Raw genomic sequence first — 22188 nt, forward strand, 5'->3', positions numbered from 1 at the left:
GGAATTCCCAATATCGCTGGTACCTAACCCATATTTGTAATAATATAACTTATATTCTCATTTCAAAAATTTCAGTTATTCAAAAAGAATATTGAATTCAACGGAATTTCCCTAAACCAAAATATTACATCAATATAAAACGATATTAAAATATATCTATATTTTTACTCTTACATATATCGATACATTTCGATAGTGTCAGAAAATATCGATATAATATACAGAGCGTTCATTTAAATTCGTGGTCGATAGTGCTGTGTAGAAATTAGAGTGAATATTCTATAAAAACAAGTAGCGCTTAGCTTGTACCATATCACTAACATTTGTTTATGTACTTCGAATCTGGGAACTATATGGTACATGCTAAGCGCTATATGTAATCACAGAAAATCAACTCTGATTTCCCAACAGCCCTCTTGCCCAAGAATTTAAATGAACGCACGTTATATCGATAGTTTTCTGTCCCTTGTCCATCTCTAATTCTAAGGTGAAACAATAATTGGAATGTATAATATGTACATACTTTGAGTTTCATTGGCTATTTCCAGATGCTTTTTTCGAATAGTATTTAGAATTTTTTTAAAACTACCTTTTTTTCAGCACCGGCGAGTTGTCAACGTGCTGGTATATCCTACTGTCAGGATCAGTCTTTATCGATGGATCCCTATTCTTACCTAGGTCCAGGTGAGTCATAAACAATTATATTATATTTTGATTTGGTTTTATTACCCATAAAATAGAATATCCAAAAGCAGTTTGAATGAATCAAATATTTTATTTAAATTTCACAAATTAGAAAAGCTCATGAAAATTAACCGTAAACCACCAGTTTGCAAAAATTATTGGATATATGATGAATACAAGTCTATTCGAAATTAAACTATCCATGTTCGTTGAAAGCATAAAGATTGGTAGTGGTCACTTCGGTACTTTCATCTAAAAACAGTTTGTTGCATTCGCAAATCTGCATATCCACTTCTATATACAAATTTTTTCATTGACCTCGAAGAGCGATAACATTCCATTCATAAGCTTATATGAGACACAGCCTGTATAATGAAATACTATCGTCGACTAATTCACATTACTCGTGACCTCTAGCTAACGGTGTTGAGGTAGTTAACAATTGCAGAAAAGACCAGATCGGATCATTCCGGCTTTGATCGATGAAAGAACGAAAAGGCACGATCTGCGTATCTTAGCTTGTTTTGTCTACTGAGTAATTCAATTCTCTCCGAGGTTCGGAAATTCTCCTCTAGAGAGCGTCAGTTTCCATTGTTATATGCGTGCGCAAGTTCCAGAGTCCTTCGGAATTAACTGTACGGAGCGCGGTTGCACGATTGTTCAACATTTCTTAAAGAAGAATATTAACATATTTAACAGGTAACCATAGAACAAGTATGTATACTTACTATTAATGCTTGGCATGTTACTAAAACAAAGTAAGTTTAAGTTTTTCAGTACCATGTTTGAGAAAATCAAAGATGATATACCTCAATTTATTAAATTACAAATTTTTCAATAATTCTCTCATTATTTAACTTTTTTTTGTTGTTTCAGATATAAATTTCTTTTACAGATCATAACTTCTCATTATTGATATTAAGAATAATTGCGATTGAATATACCTCTATTAAATCATTAAAATTACTATTCGAAAATATTGAATCAAATGGAAATATATTTGATGACTTTTTAACTATTGGAAGGTAATATAATTATCAATATCAGTAATATCAATTACATTTTATTGGTATCTCCAAATAAATTTAAATACAGGGACCCTTAAACTTAGATCAGCTACGCCTCTGGGTATGAGTATCATTTTATTATTACTGAATATGTGTATTTTCTTCTTTCATAACTTATTTTGTGGGATTTGTTGAGATTTAATTAACGATCTTAAATGAAGAATACCTATTCGATTTGTTTTTGGGACATTCATACTTCTTCTTCTTCTTCTTCTCAACCCACTTATCAGTGATTTAATGGGTTCGCATTTAGCATGTACCGAGATTGGTAATTCATACTTGAATATTATTAAAAAAATTGTGTCTTTTGAGTTAGGATCGGCACTTGTTCTATTTATGACTACTATTATCTCATAAAAACACCTGACTCTGTGATATTTCAAATAAGTCTTTACTTCAGTCTATTAAAACCAGGATCTTATACTCTCGATTTTCATGTTATCGCCCATTCTTCCATCGTCGACCATTATTCGAAAGAAAAAGAAGCATACTACTTGGCAACGTGGCACAGGCTGCAATTATGTGTTGAGAATGATGGGCGGTATGTCTGTGATGATAGTGTCGTAAAAATCTGTTTTGTAACTTGGAGAATCAAAATAGTAAAAACTGTAATTTGCACAAAAGTAAAGTGACAAGGTGAAGTTGATCTTGAGTGTGTTAATGAGTAATTTCCTGCGATTTGAACATCCCTGCAAATCGACTTCTGTTACCAACTTTCCCCTCGCTGCGTGAGAGATCTAATCAAAATAGGAACTTGCATCAAGTTGGTGTTGGTGAAAAATTTCGGAATTACCCATAGTTTTGATACCATAAGTTTGATACCCGCTGTTGTGATTGGTAAATTTAAAAAATGGGTATGTATTATTGTTTTCTGCAGAATATACACGTACTAATATCTATGCTTCAGATTTGTTTGACATTTCGCATTTAACCAGATTCACATGTTGATTAGGGGAAAAATGGGGCAATTAAGCTTCCTTATTAGTCATTTATCGTTCAGACACACTAATATAGATGCACTCGATGAAATTTTCAACCTTTATCAGACTAACAGATAAAGGAATTCCAAGAAAACGTGACTTTGAAAAACAAACAATTGCCGCAAGGATTTCGCGACCTGCTATTGGAGTGAAAGTCTCTCAACATTCCAATGGGGCTCAAAAATATTCGAAAATGTTTGACATCCTATGGAATATGAAATATAACCCTTTGAATATTGTGTGACGTCGAAAAATATTTTGTTTATTGTCTGTTCTTTCAATTAGAACCGTTTGTTTTGGTGGTGCCAACAAGCTAGTCGTGAATTTCCAACATTTCATTCGTCTGTTTTAGTTTGGCGATTCTAAATATCGAACTCGATTGCCTTCAAATTTAATTATGGGATTTGGCTCTTGAATAATTTAATTGCCAGTTGAATTCAGATTACCTTTTTGAGCCACCTTACATGTTCTCTGGGAAAATTTTCAATGAGCTCCAAAATTGATGATATTAAATACGTATAATTATTTACGTACTCCAATGTTTCCCTGTTTTATATGCAACTGCTGGTTGCATCTGGACCATTTGTCTTTAGTTGCAGTTTACCACTTCATATTAATAGTCCTTATCATTCATAATTCTTGAGGAAGTAATTCATCAGTGTCCTATGAATAGCTTTTTCTTTTCATCTTCTTCCCTTTTATTTGTGGACGTACTTTGCCTGCTATTGATATGTACAATATTTTGACGTCATTTTAATAATAGCTCTGAGGCGTGGAAATTTTTTTTAGGAATGTTCATGAGAATAAAATCAGTAAGTCCAACTCATCAAGGGTATCGTTATTGGCAGTCATGGATTAGATATCAACTTGTTACCTTGCAATCATTAAAGAAAGTTGAATTCTTTAGTTCTTTGGAAATTGTGCATTGCTTGCATCACATGCAATTATAAAATTTCATATTATTAACCTATATATTCATATAATCAACAATTTTGAATTACACATAGTATTGGAGAAATGTAAGGAATTTTGCATATACATATTTTTTCTCATATTTCTAAATTGAGAAAAAAAATTAAATCTCAAGAATATCAATATTCATTCTGGTGATTAGTTGTCTTTGATATTTGCATAAAATAGGTACCTAGTCCATTATAGAAATGGAACTGAAGTGGCTTTTGTGGTATATTTTTATGTTTTAGGCTACTCGTTGCATACATTATGTTTAATCATAATGTGTTCATTCTTTTGGCATTAGCAGGTTTAACTTCTTTAACTAAATTTAAAAAAATTCTCTTATGTAGTTCATTCATCACTGGTTATCTGATTTGATCATGTATGTTATTCTCTGTAGTTGGATTAGCATTACCTACAATTTATTCTTTTAACATGTAATCGTTGAAGTACAAGGGTATTTGACGATTATTGGAAAGGAAAAAATTAGTTTGTAGATAAAGAGAACTATTCATTATTTTTACCTGATATTATAACTTTGAGATTTTTGAATATTATTCTACTCTGCTCTAACATAATTTTGATCGGAAAATTCTCAGAATTAAATTGTAGTTCCTGTTTCGAACAGTTTCAGTCTACCAGTGTTAGTGTAGTGTTCCTTCAATGGTAGGTACTTCTGTCCTGAAATATTCGTTCAAGTACCCAAGGCATATATCTAGATAATTCACTATTATTTTTCTTTTTAAGGTCAAGGTTACGAAGCCTCAACTTCCTATGAATTAGAATCTCAGTTTGTTCTTCGTCTACCTGTAGAACCAGCAAAACAACTACGTGAGTCCATCCAGACTAACAGCGCCTTCAAGTTGAACATCAAAATTGAAAATGATATGAGACATGGAGAGGTGCGTGTTGGCAATTTGCTCCTCAACGCCAAGGTGGTGGATCTTCCAACAATTGTTGAATCCATGAAAACAATCGACAATAAGAATTTCTATAAAACGGCTGACATATGCCAAATGCTGCTTTGTAAAGAAGAGGATTTTGCAACATCCGATGAAGAGACCCCTCAGAAAGCCAAGAAGAAAGATTCCATCAAGGTAGAAAAGAAATATTTGTGGCCTCATGGTATTACTCCTCCTACTAAGAATGTTAGGAAAAGGAGGTTCAGAAAGACCTTGAAGAAGAAGTATGTAGAAGCTCCAGAGATAGAGAAGGAAGTAAAGCGGTTGCTCAGATTGGATAACGATGCTGTAAGTGTCAAATGGGAAGTCATTAATGAAGATGATGATAAAGTAAACAAAGGTACAGTGATCAAGAAAGAACCCGTTGAAGTCCCAAGTCAAAATGTTGGAGAACATGACATATTTGGTGGAGAGGTTAGCGATTCTGAGGAAGAGGACCCACATCTCAACGCGCTTATGGATGAGAATAGCCAGAATTCTGCAGAGGATAGTCAACTGACCGTTTCTAATTCAATGTTGAATAACTCATCGGATAGTAAGATGCTCACCGAATTCACGAGTGATATGTTTAGAAATATGGAAGATAACTCCCCCTCGATGATTCAGGAGATGGATTATTACCAACAGTCTTCCTCTAATGTTTCATACTCTGATCAAAATCTACCCCGAAATGCTATAGAAGCAAGGATGGACGAATTGGATGTAGAACTTGCAGATTTAAAGGCCAGGAGGCAACAGCAAGAAGCTGAAATCGAGAGAATTGAGAATCAGGCTCTTAGGCAACGTTTTCAGGATATTCTAGACAGGTTGATGCAGGAACAGCTTGATAAGGAACAGGAACAATATGAATTGCACGAGATGTTGATGAAAACTAAAAGAGAGTCTTGATATTGTTGATTTTCAAGTTCTCATTTCGGATTGCTGTTAGTTATATAATTTTTTTGGAGTAAGTTTAAAATATGATTGGTGCACCTAAACATGAAAATTCAATTTCAAGAGGTTTTCTCTGTTTTTATCAGGAATCTTTCCTATATTATTTTTTAATTTCTTTTGATATCAGTCGACATTCCTTGTTAAAGAAAATTTATATTGTTTCTAAGAAAAACTGTTCTGTTCATTATTACCAGTGGAGCTTTACTTAAATGAACGTTCCAAAAAATTGTAGAATTGTAGAAAATTGCTGATTGAAAAGCCTTTCAAGCAAATCCTCTGGCAAATATTATTGGGATCTAGCTGTTGACTATAATGTTATCAGAAATTGGAAGTTACTAGCATTGTATTCTTGCTAATGATCCATATGAGCATTTTTTTAATTCTATTTTAGATTTTCATTTAGTTCGAAAATTTCTGAGCATCTTAAGTAGCTACGATAGCATCTAGTTGGTTATTTTTCCATCGATTTTTATTTCATGAACCCCCCTCTCATCTTTACCTAATTTTTCAATTTTGTCTTATAGAATTGGTTTAAAATAGTCATACTTTTTATATATACATATATATATGTATATCAAAAAAATTGTTTACTGATTTAATTATTTACCCTGTTTACTTTTTATTGTAAGGTGAACTTTGATTTCAGGGTTATCACTGAATATATTGATTGCTTATGATAGAACTGTCATTTGATAGGCAACGTTTCGGGCAGTGCCTTATAAAAAAAAATTGTTAGTTCTATAAACTTCCAATTGTTTTATTAACTCAAAAATGGATAAATTGTACTTTGATATTTATTATACAAATTAATTGCTAAAAATGTGATAAATTAATTACTTGTGAGAATAAAAGTGACAAAAATTGTACGCTGAAATGTCATACATTCTTTGATGGTGAATAATTTACACATCATTAGTATCAAACTGTATCTGAAATTAAATCTATTGATTGTCATTTGTTTGATAATGTTAGTAATATTTATACACCAGAATTTTTAATAATTCATCATTTCCTGAATTGAATTATGTACTTTATATCAGTAATTGTAGATAGTTATGATGTGTATTGAATAAAATTCAATTTTGAACAAATTACTCTTTATTTCCTTGCTTTCAATCATGTCTGAAGTCAATGGTGATTATGAAGAAGAAAGTGTATTAGATGAAAGTGAGGCTCTAAGAGATGAGGTGCTTCACACTGTCTGGTATGTTTGTTTAACTTTTATTCTTTAATTGGGATAATATTCATTCAATTGGTATATAAATAAAATATTTTTTCTTTCGTTCTTTTTTCTTGGGATAAAGTAATAGGTCGTTTTTTTCAAGTATGTTTTGAGTTCACATTATTCTACTCTGAGTGAGGTCCAAGTAAATTTGATATTATTGACGGAGTTATTGTTTATATAAAAAGACGTTTTCGACTATCTTGATGTCATTTTAAAAAGTCAAAGTATACTATTTTCAGCTACTACTGAATTAATCTTTCTAAAGTTAAACTCTCGTTGCAGTAGGGCTTTTTCGTGTATGTTTCTGAGCATGATAGTTCATGCACGAAATGCGCATGCCCATTTTCGACGCTTGAATCAAGCTTGAAATCAAACCGAACATTTCTACCTGGAAGGTTAAACTACGGAATGTACAAAAAAATAACCTGAGGTTTGTAGTTCTGTAATTAGCTCTGAAACAAGTTAAAAAAAAAGCTTAGTTTGATCGTGTCCGAAATCAACCAAGAAATTAAAGTAGACACAAAAAAGGCCTAGATTAATGAGGAATTAATAAAGTTTCCGATGATGACAACATCGTTGTAAAAATTGTGTAACCTAAATGAATATTTAGTGGATTAAGAGCTTCTACAACTTCAGTTCCATGGTTTTGAAATGTATATGGGGAATACATTTTTTTACCTGAACTATTTTCAAGGTTACATTTATGCCTCATCTATGAAGAATCAAGTTGGTTTTGGAATATTATTTCCAGTAATAATATTATTATTATTCATTGTCGATCCTCCTTACTCAAAAACACAATGCACGACTTTAATGTGCTTCAAATCATGTTCCAAATTAAAAAAAAAATTTCCAAAAGATTCACAACATGAAATTCAAAATATTTGATGATTTAGAAACCAATAGACAGACCTACTTCACATAGTTTAGGAGTTGTGTGTAGAAGTGTACAGGGTGGGCAAATTTCGATGTTTCAGCACTACAACTTTTAAATTAGAGGAGATAGATGAAATCTGTCCGTACCCCATTCTCGTTCTCTTTTTCTAAGAAACAAACAAGATTAGTTTTAATTTTTGGCCACCTTCTTTTGTTTTCGAGTTATATGCGGAATTTTTAAAAATGGCGATATCGAAAAAAAAATATCTCTGCTAATACTGATGATAGAGAAATTAAAACATTACAGGCACTTTTTCACTTAGAATCCATCTGCGTGTTCGTCTTTTCAATTAAGAAGCTATGAACCAAAGTTATATTTTTTTGAATGGGAACACTAGATCTAACTATAACAGGATCAGTCTCTTTTATAGAGTAATAAACATAGACAGAGGAAGTATAAGCAATTTTTACATGTCCCTAACATGGTTAGATTACGTTGTCGGATTGTGATATAAATATTTTCAAATCCACAATTTAACTATATCATTATAAATGTATATTATATTGAATGAAATATATTTATTTCAGTGATTCCCGATTAAATATGAAAATCTGAATATTTGGAATCCGATATTTCTCCTAATTCTCGAATTTATAATAAGCAGAATATTTATTATTTTCTGTATCTTCCTGCTGAAATCCAAGGTTTGGCCACTTTTGCTTTCCTAATGTTATCGGTTGTTTCACGTCATTTGGCGCGCTTGATGTCTGTTTTCTGAATTTCTGATATATTTAGGTATTTATTTCAATATATTTTGAGTTAATATGAAACTTTGATTCACTATGGGACATAAGAAGCGCGTTCTTAGTGGGGAAACTCGCGAATTAAGTGAATTATCGTATCACTGATGTGTTTTCATTTCCGCGCGCTTTATGTCAAATTTAATAGTTCATGTTGAGGACAAAATTTGCTTACTGAAAATGAAATATGCTCCCTCTATCTATGTTTATTATTCCGAGGTCTCTTTTCATTAATCTCATTATTTCCTTGCTTTTACTAATTTTTACAAAATTCGAATCTAGATAATATATTTTATAAATTTTTATATGTCAAAATGGATTTGGAAGTAACAGAAAGATCACATGATCGATTGTTTCAATCGATACAGTTATAAGGAGTTGGACGCATCAGATTATTTTTATAGGTCTCCAGAATGAATATGCACAGTAGGTACCAATAAATTTCAAATAGCATATGAAATAAAGTATATATGATTAAACTCAACAGTTAAATTAGGAAAGGATAATAGTTGGGTCCTAATAGTGATAACACATACGATGTTGTATATTTTTGAAATAACTAAAAATTAAGGTTTCAAAAAATGGCACAGAAATCTACAAGTGCCTGTATACTGTTTTAATTTCAGAACTCTATCATCAGTATTAGCGGAGATATAAAAATTTTTCGATATCGCCATTTTTCCAATTGTTGCATATAACTCGAAAACAAAAGAAGGTAGGTAAAAATGAATACTACTCTCATTAGTTTCTCAGAAAAAGAGAAAGAGAATGGGGTATCAGATTTTATCTTTCACCTCTGATTTAAAAGTTGTAGTGCTAAAATATCGAAGTTTGCCCACCATGTACTTTTAATATTTGTGGTTTAAGTATAGCAAAAGAGTTTTATTGAGTAATGACGTCAAATAATATTTGTAATACATAGTATAATATTTCTGTGGTTTACCGGATTCGCATTTGTTTTCTGAGAAAAAACAAAGGGGACACATTTATGAAACTCAGATTATCGAAAGAAAAAAACGATAACCTAAAATGGTCGCCTTAAATAGACATGCTATCTAACTATTTTTAGATTTCTGTAAAATTAGGTCATAGTTCCTTTTCCGAATAAATATAAAAATAATCAACGAAATAACCGAGACTGGAACTTCCGCCCTGTTGCGATAGATAAAGTTATACGTGCATTCGCAGTACCATAATTAGAGGGAATTTGAAATAATTTTAAAAAATGACATAATATCTAGCGTTTGCCTGTTCTCGCTTCATTTGTGATTTTTTTCTAAGTTAACCGAATCACGGATGATTTTAATTCGTGAGAATTGAGATGCTCAGAAGCAGGGAAATTATCAGAGTGGAGAATATTGAAACCTATATAGGTACAGAATGTTGGTACTAAATATTGTTGTTGCTTGAATTGCTAGGGATTTTTTATAATAATAATAAAAAAAAATATTTCTAAATATAAGTAGCACTTTGAATATAAAAAAATTCTTTAAGGATAATATCACTAAAATTTGAAGATATTATCGAATCTGAAAATAGATAATAAAAATATAAAATTTCCAACTCCATAACAAATAATTTGAAAATGAATATGCGCTGTTCCATGGTATTTGGTTTTCTACTAGCTTTTTGCATAGCTGGATTTATATTTTCTGTACTACTATTGTAAATTCTTCAATGTTTGGAAAGCAATCGTCTGTTGTGAATGTTGTGATTCACTTATCTTTATTCATTATTGTTGTACTTATTGTAGTTCGCTGTTATGTTGTTCCATCGTCTATTCATTTTTTATGGAATATTCGTTGTCATTAGTATTCAGTTTATTATTTTCAGGTCGGTGTTAGATTAGGCTGAGAAATAATCATCTTTATTGCGAACTACTGTTGAAAACTATTAATCTGTCGGCATAGGAGTACCCAGCGGGGGGCAGGGGAGCAGCCCCTTTTCCATGGAAGAAACAATTTTAATCGTTATTAAATGTTGTTCCTGGAATTCATTAAAATTCTTGAAATAACTATTTTAATTTTTTTATGAAATAAGGGTAATTCATCGGTATTTATAAAATGTTACAACCTGCACGACCATGGTTTGTAATAATGCCTTATTTGCAGTACAAGCTTATCCAAAGCATTACAAAAGCCTTGGGCCGATTTGCAATATCCTTCAAAATTACAAAATAGAGATAGCTCGAGGTAAACAAACCTACGTTATACCAACGGACACGTTCGTCTCGTTATCTGAAGCATTTTTATTTTGCAAATTGCATTGGGTATTTTATTGCCAGTCGGCGAAACCTTTATTAACAGCATTCTCGGTTCATCATTACTTTGGGAGTGATAAGGAAACGGGGGATTCTTTATAGAGGATCTCTTTCCGGTTCCATTTTCAACAGTCGCCCTTGTACCTGATGCTAGTCAAATTTGAGCGAAGTGTTAATTTTTGTGTTATGATTTTTTTCAGTTTTGGTAAGAGAACAGGAGGCAATGCTAGAAGGCAACATGAATGTTTCGTTTTGGAGCCCTCGGAGATGATTGTAGTAAGTAAATTTTTTCAAATTTATTTGAGGAGTGTCATTTTAAAATATTTTTGGGAAATCATGCCATTATTGTAGACTTCCTAGTCGGCAAAGTGTTGAAACTATTGTCAAGGCTGGTATTTCAGTGAAAATTTTGAAATCTGTGGAACTTTGCCGTTGAGGATGTTGCCTGCCAATTTCATTAAAATACTTGTTGTTTTATGTCAGTTTATGTTTATACCTTATGTTTGTGTGAATTTACAAAAATTTTAATAATTTATATGAAAATTCGAAAGATCATATCTTATTCGTAATATTTTCTGTTCATAAAAATTGAATTGAAAAAAACTGAACTTTTTATTGAGTGTCCATGTTTCAAGTTTTGTTGAGAAATACTTCTGTATCAAAAAGTACCAGGAATTGATTACAAGTTGAATTATGTGTTATGCTTTTTCTTATGTTTTTATGGAATTTTCAGATAGTATGAAATGAATGTAAGTACCCAAATTATTCGAAGTTTTATATGTTTATAACTCGTTTTTGAGATATATATTTCATTATTTCATGAATTGAAGGGGAAATGAATATTAATTTATTTAAATGAGATTTTGGAAGTTTATACTAAAAGAATGGAGATAAGTTGATGACTTATTCAAACGTTAATATCGGGCTCATTCCAAAAGGCACACCCTGTATTTCATTGTTCCAATAGGTATCAAATTTCATGATCTTCAAAAAATTCCCTATCAACTAAGAAAATAAAATATAGGTATACCATTTGGAATAAACCCGATATTAAAGTTTTAATGAGTAGTGTTCTGAATGAATATCTAAAACTCAGTACCTACTTATTGCCGTTCTTCTATTATTCACTTTCAAAATCTCACTCAAATGAATTAATTCATTCCGGAGTTATAAGGTTTTTCCAAAGAATTTGTGTAAAATCGAAATATCTCGAAAAACAGTCAGTTTTGAGCATATGAAACTTGGAACAAACTTGGGATCATTTATTGCATTCAATCTGAAAATTCATTAAAAATAGGATGTTTTATGAAAAAAGAAAATATGTTTGGAATTAACATTTTTTGGCGCACCCTGTGTATTTGCAATGAATTTGAAAACGTAGCTCTAATGAATCCTAATGATATTGTCTCGATAAAAAAATTCGGAAATTTCAGCGCTTAACCGTAATAGAGCATCGCCTCAATGGTTTATATCAGAAATAAATTCCTATGAGAAAACTTACGGCTCAATTTTCAAATCACACCACACCGGTAGAGTCTAAATTAAACTTTGATAGGGGTTTTAGAAAAGCTAGTTTTTCTGACACCAAGACGAATATAATTTCCAATTTAAATTTGAATTCCACTAGTGATAATTAGATTAGTAGTTGATGAAGTAGTCATTGCAACAATAAGAATGGACAAATCTCTTCTCTTCAAAATGTAGTTAACACACCTGACGTGCGTGTAGAATCACTTTATCGTGCCTCTGCTAGTACTGTGACCGTTTTTCGCGCAGTACACAGCTCAGTAGCATCAATTGAAGTCGATACCGTTCCCCAGTAATGATTTTACTCGGTTCCAACAACTCATAATGAATGACACCGACCTTGTCTCACCAAATACACAGCATAGCTTCCGCAGAGTTCCCTGTTTTTGAATCATTTCCAACGTTTGGTGATGGCTTGGCGGCTAACTTCTTATGCTGAAGGAAGCATTCTTGCGTTTGGCACGGATCCTCATCGAGCAATACCTTCTGTTCAGCGTCTTCGAAGGTTTTTGGCCTTCCTTCACTTCGTCAACATCGAAATCACTGTCTTTGAAGCGAGGGAACCAATCACTGCATGTTGTTTCACTTAGAGTAGCATCTCCGTGAACGTTTTGGAGCTCTTGATGTGCTTCAGCCGTCGTTTTCTTCTAACGAAGGAAGAAAATCAACACTTCTTGCAAATGATTATTTGGCACAAAATCAGACATACTCACATAACCAAAAGTATATGACACCGGAACAAAATCAAAAATGTGTTGAAACGGTTTGTTTACCATATGTCAATTTTCAAATGCTGACTTTCGTGGCGGCGTAGTTATGTCATACTTGTCATTTCGATCTTTTTCCCGTTGATATTGATTTGAATTTGATGGATGTATCAAGTATCAAATCAACAGATGATCCCCAAAGATCAGTTTCCTGTTTATAATAAACGTTTGTAATATGTATTTCATTAACTTCTCTTTATAAGAAAAATGTGCAGAATGTTACTTTGGCGAAAGGAAATATAAAATCCACTAATGACAGGAAAAATACGATAGCACTAGAGGTTTTCAAAAAGGTTTCATGTAAGGCCCTAATCTAAGAAAATAAAGGTTAGTAATTTTTAATGAACTATAGTTGTTTCTATATTATATCTTGTAAAATTAAAAGAGCATCGTGTCCAAAGAAAAGTGCAAAGAATGATCATCTTGCAAATATTAGTATTTCCTAGGAATTTCAAGAAGAAACAGTGAAAAGTCATTTGCATTCGGTTCATCTGCAGTGAAATATTCACAAAACGTTTACAAGAATAAATTCAAATATTTGAAATAATAAGAATCTGACATAATTACAGTGACTTTACTAACCACAGTGGCAACAAGCGTGGTCTCGTTTTTGATTGGTTGAGCCTAAATATGACGGCTTTTTGTTTATATTCTCCATTTACCTGATTTTTGGTTTTTATTCAAAATGTAAGGCCCATTTATTCAGTTACTGTAGTATTCTTCAGTTGAATTAACTTGTTTTATATACAGTCAAATACTACCAGGCCCAATAATTTTGATCTTGACGTATATCAGTTCAGTTCAGTGAATTATATCGAATTCTATGGTTCTATGTCCCCATCCGCCGTTTTAAAGCTCAATTTGAACGAATTGTCGCCACTACAGTCCATTCAGGAATTATTGACATCGAAGTAGGCCATGAACGTCTAGTCGCGGCTTTATTTCTGGTTACAAAAATAGCACTAAAAATTGCTATGGTTCATCATAGAAATAACCAGTTTAAATTATTTTCATCATTTTTGTATCCGAAAGATCCTGAATTTTCGAAATTACGAAGAGGCGCATATACAGTCATGATTTCATAAATTGAAATTCAGATTATATAACGTAAAAATATAGTGAAATGCTATCTCATTTCAAGGAAATCCAACGAAGAGATATCTATTCATTAAGAGTCGCCCATGAAAGATTCCATTGAAGATCATTAAAATATTATGCATATTCCTTTTCACCAAAGGCTCTTCAAAAATTGTTGCATTACTGATGGACACTGGATACCAACCTGCTTGCAAAATTCTTATCAAATAACTCTTATGGATCATTTTAACTGTGGTGTCTAAACTGGTGAAGAAAAAACTAGTTGATAAACTCAAATAGTGTAGCTTAGTGAATGGAAGAGCCATATCATAATAAGACGGAAATAAAATTCAAAGAATCCATTTAGTATATGAAAAATTTTGTCATCACAGTTGTACTGTAACTTTCAAAATTGGAACCAATTTATCAGCCGATGTGTAAATTACTTTCTAAAGTCACTATTTATTGATACTGTTCATGACATGAATGATTGATTAAACTTGTATGAAAAATATAGGTACTATTTGTACTCGAGTTTTCTGTTTTTTATTGAAATGCTTTTATACTAGTTTCTATTAAATTACATCAATTATTTTGCCCATAACAGCTTTAACTCACTCACTAAAAGCATTTTGGCATGAAATTATTTTTAATTTGTGAATTTTAAAATTTTATTGCATTCTATTATTATCTTCAAGTGGGTAAGAGGTGAAGAAATTCTTGAAGTTACTCTTCTGAATATATTTTTCGATTAAATACTCACTAAAAATTCTATAAAGCAATAGGAATTGATTAGATTTTTGGATTACTCATTGAAGAACAAAAAACAGATATAACAATACTTAATTTCAATATAGAATATAATTAAACTATAGATGCAATGCCAAGATTTTGTTTAGCCATCCAATTATAAAATAATTCTCTCTTCATAGATTCATATAATCCTCATGATCACCACTGTCACAACAAAGCATCCAGGTAAAAATCCAAATATCCAGCATTCAAAACAGTGCTCCTTCTACTTTCCCTTGAATATACTTGAAAAACATTTTGTTTTCTTTCTAGAGTTCACTGTTGAATAATGCTGGCATTTTCAAATAACCAAGTTTCCTTCAAATAAATGAATTTCACATTTTGTTGCAAATATTCTCTGTATTCACCATAAAATCGTACTCAACTTATTATATTTTTCTGTTCATCAATAAGAATTTTCCGTTTATTAACTGTTTTGAACTTGTAATCAATTAAGTTTATGTAATGTTGTCTTTGATTGATTAAAATCCAGATGCTTTTTGGTCAAATTTCATCCAGGCTGATATATTGGTTGCTTTTGGCTCGGCTTCTGGTAACAATCAAATCATTCAATGATTCTTTGAAGGTGAAATCGTATTGCACAGGTTTTCTTCCACTAATAATCCAGGTTCTAATGACTTGCCTTCTTCTTTTTTCAAACAGTACTGTGAGAAATATTCAAATAAACTAATCAATGTGTTAGAAATTGATACAACTTTTAAGTTTCAAAATTTCTTCGATCAAAACCAATAACACAAACAAACTGAAATCTAACCTCCTGTTAATGACATTTCCGATGCCAACCCGAAATCTGCAATTCAAAATGTTACTGAATGAGCCAGTACCAACTTAATTTCGATTTTCCAAAGCCACCCGGGATGTCAATAATTCCTGAATGGACTGTATGTTCAATTTAGTCACTAGAGTCATAGTTTGTTAATAGCGCTTCCTACAGTTGACATAACGAAGCTTAGCTGATATTTTCAAAATTGTCAAAACAAAATCTAATCAGTACCTTCACCAGGTTTTTAGACATCTAATAGCGTATTCGACTGGCTGCACCAGTGCGAATTGATTCGAATTTTTGTAGTGCTAAATGACATAATTGGCTCGAATTAATTCGAACTGGTGCAGCCAGTCGGATACGCTATACACTCTATTAGTGTGACGTCACACACCGCCATTTTCTGTTCTCCTGTCAGTGTTCGGAATCCAAAGAAATAAATTGTCATTCAAATTAGTGCGGTGTCGTTGAAGGAATTGGCTTATTTTCATAAATAAGAGTATTTGAGCAACGATTTCAGTATTAATTGAGAGTCAGAAGGGACGAGGTTAATACCAGTTAGTTTGACTCTTGTATCATTCCCCCGATTTTGTTAAAAGCCGTGTTTATTAGTTGAACTTCAAGTTCGAACTTACTAGCATTAATCTCATTCCTTTCGTCTATCAATTAATAGAAAAATCGTTCCTTAAATAATCTTATTTATCAAAATAAGCAAATTTCTTCAACGACAACGTACTAGTTTGAATGACAATTTGTTTGTTTGGATTCCGAACACTGACAGGAGAACTAAAATGGCGGTGTGTGACGTCATCACTAATAGAGCGTATTAGTCTCAGCTTGGTTCATGACGTTTTGGATATGTCAAAATCGACCAGCACCATACAGAAGCACTTTCTGCTAGAGCCATCAATTGACAAACAGTAGGAACTTAATTGCTCACCTGATACCAATACTATCTAAGCCATTTTTCTCAGCAAATTCAATTCTCAAATAATTTCCAGATTGACTATCCCGACATCGAGAGACCGCAGAGAGCTTTCGTACCGCCGCCGCCGATCCCCATGGATCATCAGCCGCCCGCGGTTCAACATCGGAACGTGAACATCATGTTCGACGATCCCGTATACGGCGGTATACCTAACGTGACCACCGCCGGCAGGCCCAACCTCTACTACAAGTGCAGCAGGGGCTCCCATTCATCGGACACCAGTTCGGCCTACAGTGGTTCCGACACGATGGCCTCCAACCATTCGGAGATGGACAATGCCGAGGACGTCGACTTGACCGGGCTCATGGAGAGCGCGGTCGACAGCGACGAGGAGGACGACTTGGCGGAAAGCATTGACGTAAGTACTGGGTTTGACAGATTTCAGTTATTTCTGTAGTCCCCGACTTTTGCCCTATACGCGTAGGATTTCTCACTCCCCGCCAAGAGGAACATTCACTTAATCCCAGATATTTAAAATATCAGAAGGGTAGAGCTCGGTCGTGTCCGGTCCTTGTGGTCCCCCTGGTTCTCGTCGAACTTCTGGTCCTCTTACACGCGATCCTTGAACCTGTCCTTCGATTCCTAAGAATTTTCTCACCGTCCTTGCAGTACCTAAAAGAACAGCTTTTTGCGTTATATTACTAAGTCCTAGTTGCTTGATATTTCTTTTGAGATTGTTTGGTACTATTCCTGTTGTTGAGATGATAATTGGAACAGTCCTCGTTGATATCATTCCCCACTGCCGCTTTATCTGAAATTCGAGGTCCCTATTTTGAAATTTTTTCGACCTCCTTTTGACGCAGGTTGTTGTTATTTGGTATTGCTACGTCGATGAGTATTGCTGCTTTTTGATGTTTATCAACTAGCAGTATATCTGGCCTGTTGTGAGGGACTGTTTAAAACTGTACGATCCCAGTACAGTTTATAGCGTTCGTTTTCCAGGTTGGTTTCCGGTCGGTACTTGTAGTATGGCACTTTTTCAGAATGAATTAGTGTTAATTCAGTTGTCATTTCTTGGTGTAGTATCTTTCCTACTGCATCATGTCTCTCTTTATATTAATTTCCTGCAAACATTTGACATCTTCCCGTGATATGTTGGATTGTCTCATTCGTTGGACACCCCTAACGGCATCGATCGTCAGTAATAGTTCGATCCTTTATGATATGCTTGCAGTAATTTCTCGTTGAGATCACTTGATCTTGGATGGCTAAAAGAAATCCTTCTGTTTCTGGATACATCGCACCTGATGTGAGCCAATAGTTCGACTCCAATGTCGACATGATCCTGGTTCACCTCTTTGAAATGTCGTCCATGTAGGGGCTTTTCTCTCCATCTTTGCAGTTTTTCTTGGATTTTCTGGTGGTTGTATGACAATTGCTCCTTGTGCAGTTGTAAAGGTGTTTATTCGTCTGCTTCACACAGTACTTTGTAGACCTCTGACGTGCCTGATTATATTATTATTTGAACTGGGGTCGTTGTGGCTCGGTTAACTTTCCGGGAACTGCGACCATGTAGATCTTTTTCTCTCTACCCTACTCATTCATGGAATCCCAAGAAGGTCATCAATGGTGTTGATAAAACTGACAACCTCATAAAAGGGCTTGATCGTTACCTCTCGGGTATCCAGGACCGGCTTCCCCATATGAATGGTTCTTAGGCCAGCCAGCACTGGACACTTGCATACCATGTGTTCAGCTGTTTCTGCTTCTGATCCACAGAGCCTGCAAATCTCATCTGCTGACTTTCCCATACAGTACAAATGATGTTTGTACCGACAGTGCCCCGTCAGCTGTCCCACCATCTCCCGAAGCTCGCCTCGTGACAGCTTCAAGAGCTTTTTGGCGTAGATAGGTGAAATCATCACGAATTTCTTGGCCTGGGTGAGTCCAGGAGTGTTTGTCCAGTGGGTTATCCTGTTATTCAACTTCCATTGCTGGACCGCTGCCTCAGATTGGTCTTTTCCTAGCCCACAGAAAGGCTCCACTGTGTCCAGCAGGTGTTAACCTTGATGCCCCCTTGAGGTTCATTTCAAGAAACTCCTGAGCGCATACGTAAACAACCAGTATCTCGGTCTGTAAAATAGAGGGCCTTCCATGACCAAGCTCCAAAGCAAGGGTGATAGAAGCCCTTCTCGAGGGCATCCCCAGCACGGTCATTTCGATTTCTCCCATATAGGCTGTAACGGTTCGTCCTTTCATGTCCAATTAACAGTGGAGGGTTCTATCGCTTTCCGTTTAGCTGCATTGCATATGGAGACGTGTATTTCTGTAGATAACTCATTTTATATACCGGGTGTGAAGTGACTTTTAACAATACATTATCAAAAATATTGAATTCATAATTATTTCAAGATTACTTTGTAATTCATTTTTACATTGGTTTTCCTTTTTATAGCTGTATACTATTTCAGTTTTTATATATATTTATATATGGTATTGCTACGTCGATGAGTATTGTTATCTTTTGATGTTTATTGACTAGTAATATATCTGGTCTGTTGTGAGAGACTGTTTTATCAGTCAAAAGAGAATTTTATTCAACGAAATACTATGCCGATGCAGCACTAGAATACTGTTGACATTCTTCAGGGATATATATTGTGTAACTTGAAAATTCCATTTTTATCACTACAGATAAGTAGCGAAATCAAAAGTGAAATGGCTGAAAAAACAGTGGATCAACAGATTGCTCAAATGTTTGTAGTCGACTTGCCAAACGAAAACATACCAGATAATGCTCTCATTATGAAATGCCATGCAAGATCTCAAATATTACACAAATATTTATATTAACTCCAATTTGAATGAATGATGAATACCTTCCGCACTGATCACAAAGAGTTTGAAATAAATTTGCGGAAATAGTCAATTTTAGCTTTATTTGCGAAATATGAGAATTAAAAAGTCGAAGTTGTCATTGAATTTTGTTTTCATTTTCACTTTAAATTTTTATTAGATGTAATAGGCTATTTGAGGTATAAAAAAAACATTGTCCTATTCATTGATATCCTCATAGTTCAGATATGCATTAATTTGACAGAAAATATCGGTATTCAATATACAAATAGGGCAAAAGAAAATAGGTGAATATAATGGATACAATTGTTAAAAGTACCGCTAGTTTCTAAAGTAAACCTATTGATTCACAGGGAACAACTGTTTCGGTGCCGAGGTTTTTTTGAGCTGATTCTATATCAATTTGATATCCCGAATTCAAATAACGTATCCATTTTTTCCTAGGAGCCCAAATTTTTAAGATATACAATTTTAGAGAAATATAAGTTACAGTAGTAAACAGAAGTAGATACGAAATTTTTATTGTAGTTATATAAAATACAATATTATGCCGTATTTACGAACAACAAAAAAACATCGAAGTAATCAAATAGTGGCTCAACACTTCGAAGGCTTTTTTTCCGCGACATTCTTGAATGTTTTTTTAAACAATCCCTTTTTAAACTCCAACAGTAATCTGCCATCATGTGCATGTCCCATATTCCTTGGTAGCGGTCCCCCATAACTTTAATATCTTGATGAAATCTTTCACCTTGTTCTTCACACATGTCTTCTAAATTTTCTGGAAAACGGTCTAAGTGGCTGTGTATTTTGATACACAAACTGCAACAAATGATGCAACAAGCTTCTCGTTCATTGATTCATTGAATTTATGAAGGCAGGATCCTTAACCAATTGTCTTATTTGTGAGCCGTCAAATATCTCTGCTTTCAGTTTTTATGTGGACAACTGATGCATTTTTACCCCTATTGCAAGTATCTGCCAGAAAGACACTTAGACAGCGGCCTAACGATAGTGAGCAGTCCCGAATACTCCAGCGCTTGTCGTGGTTTTAGAACCATCTGTGTACCATTTAATGGTATACTTTTTGAAAACTGGGATTGTGGAGTCCCACGAGGTTACTAATTTTCTCCCTTTACCATTCCAGAGCCTTACAGTCAGGGACCGGGTCCGCGATTGCCTGGAGAAAGATGCCACCGAACGGACGGAGGAGGACATCGAGACCCTCCTGGAGTTCACGCAGCACCTGACGGCGTTCACCAACATGACGATGACCGTTAGACGAGAGCTATGCGCCGTGATGGTGTTCGCCGTGGTGGATAAGGCGGGTACCCTTGTTATAAATGATGGCGAGGAACTGGACTCGTGGTCTGTGCTCATAAACGGCTGCGTCGAGGTCATCATGGGCAACGGAGAGGAGGTCAGGATACTGAACATGGGCGATTCATTCGGTATCCTGCCCACAATGGACAAGCTTTACCATAAGGGCATTATGAAGACCAGGACGGACGATTGCCAGTTCGTTTGCATCACGCAGTCCGATTATTATAGGTGAGCGTATTTTTATTATAGCAGGTATTGTAATGGCTGGTTTATGCAAGATTTCCTAATAACTAGTAACTGAGAACTCTGCCCTACACCTAAGAATGCTGTGGTGTTTATGCACTCTCTTGTTAAAGCTTAGTGAAGGAAAGAGCGCATGCTCGAACTACTGTCTAGATCCAATAACGAGCATTTTGTTCGCGTTGGTAGCGGATAGGGTATTGCTAGCTATTCCTACTCAAGCGTGGTACTATGTTTTCAAAGGTTCATCATCGCTCTCGAGGCAGCAGAGCGTGCTGCCTAAGAGCAATGTTTACTCTTCAACCCGAATAAGTGTGTTGCTACCTCTCTAGTTCCGTCAGGTAGAGACTAGAAAATCAGAGTCCTTACTAGGGTACAGTTCTTATTGAACCAGGGCCGTCCCCTTTCGCCATGTTCTATACTTTAACGTTTGTTATTGATTGTGACAAAATTAAATTTCATTTTTTCCAGATATATCGAACGCTGTTCATTGACAATCACGAATCACGGAGTTGATTCTTCTTCTTCTTCTTCTTTATCTCAATGCTATAGCTTCCTCGTTAGCAGCCCCCAAACTAAGGATACTTAGCACCATGGAACAGCCCGCAGGCTATGCTTCCAATCTCTTTGTGGACGGTGAATTGTCAATCCGGTTCCCAGGGCTGTAGGAGTCTAGAACTAATCTATACCGGACTGAGACTTTGAATACGGATTATTGTAAACGTTTAGATTGTTCAACTTGACAAATAGGCTGACTTGTAGCTTAACCCCGTGGAGAACACAGGATGAAACACAAACACTAGGAAAAATCTGAAAGGATAAAGGAAATTATAATGCTGAACTGTTAACGCACTATATGACTCCAAAATCTACAAGCTATACATGCAAATTCGAGCATCTAAGAAATTCCAATAATAAGCTCGTTATCTCTTCTCTATGGGAGAAGATAGCCTCATAGATGTTAATGGGCAAACTAAGACCAAGTGAGGATAACCCCTCATATAATATTTCCACGTTGTATCTGTTTCCATCGCAGGAAAGAAACATGTGCATCTTGTTTCCCACCTCCCCACAGCTGCATAAAGAATAACCGGACAAGGAAACATCTATGTATGAGCGCAAAAAGGTCTCACTTAAAGCTATTATATCCGG

The 22188-nt window shown here is 34.4% G+C and overlaps 1 protein-coding gene across 13 annotated transcripts in view; it reads left to right on the top strand.

Moving 5' to 3' along the window:
* The window catches only part of LOC123673761 (rap guanine nucleotide exchange factor 2), an 85741-nt gene that overhangs the window by 40600 nt on the left and 22953 nt on the right, over nucleotides 1–22188 (top strand). For 11 of the 13 annotated variants that reach the window (XM_045608416.1, XM_045608420.1, XM_045608423.1 and 8 more), the window contains exons 3-6: nucleotides 601–684; nucleotides 10943–11018; nucleotides 16691–17035; nucleotides 20621–21024. In XM_045608416.1, coding sequence (XP_045464372.1) covers nucleotides 601–684; nucleotides 10943–11018; nucleotides 16691–17035; nucleotides 20621–21024 — 909 coding nt within the window. Of the gene's footprint in view, nucleotides 1–600; nucleotides 685–2256; nucleotides 2606–6683; nucleotides 6785–10942; nucleotides 11019–16690; nucleotides 17036–20620; nucleotides 21025–22188 lie in introns of those variants that run through there. The other 2 variants (XM_045608426.1, XM_045608424.1) reach the window with 2 other exon arrangements.

The sequence above is a fragment of the Harmonia axyridis genome, chromosome 2 (assembly GCF_914767665.1).
Source record: "Harmonia axyridis chromosome 2, icHarAxyr1.1, whole genome shotgun sequence".
NCBI classification, from domain to species: domain Eukaryota; kingdom Metazoa; phylum Arthropoda; class Insecta; order Coleoptera; family Coccinellidae; genus Harmonia; species Harmonia axyridis.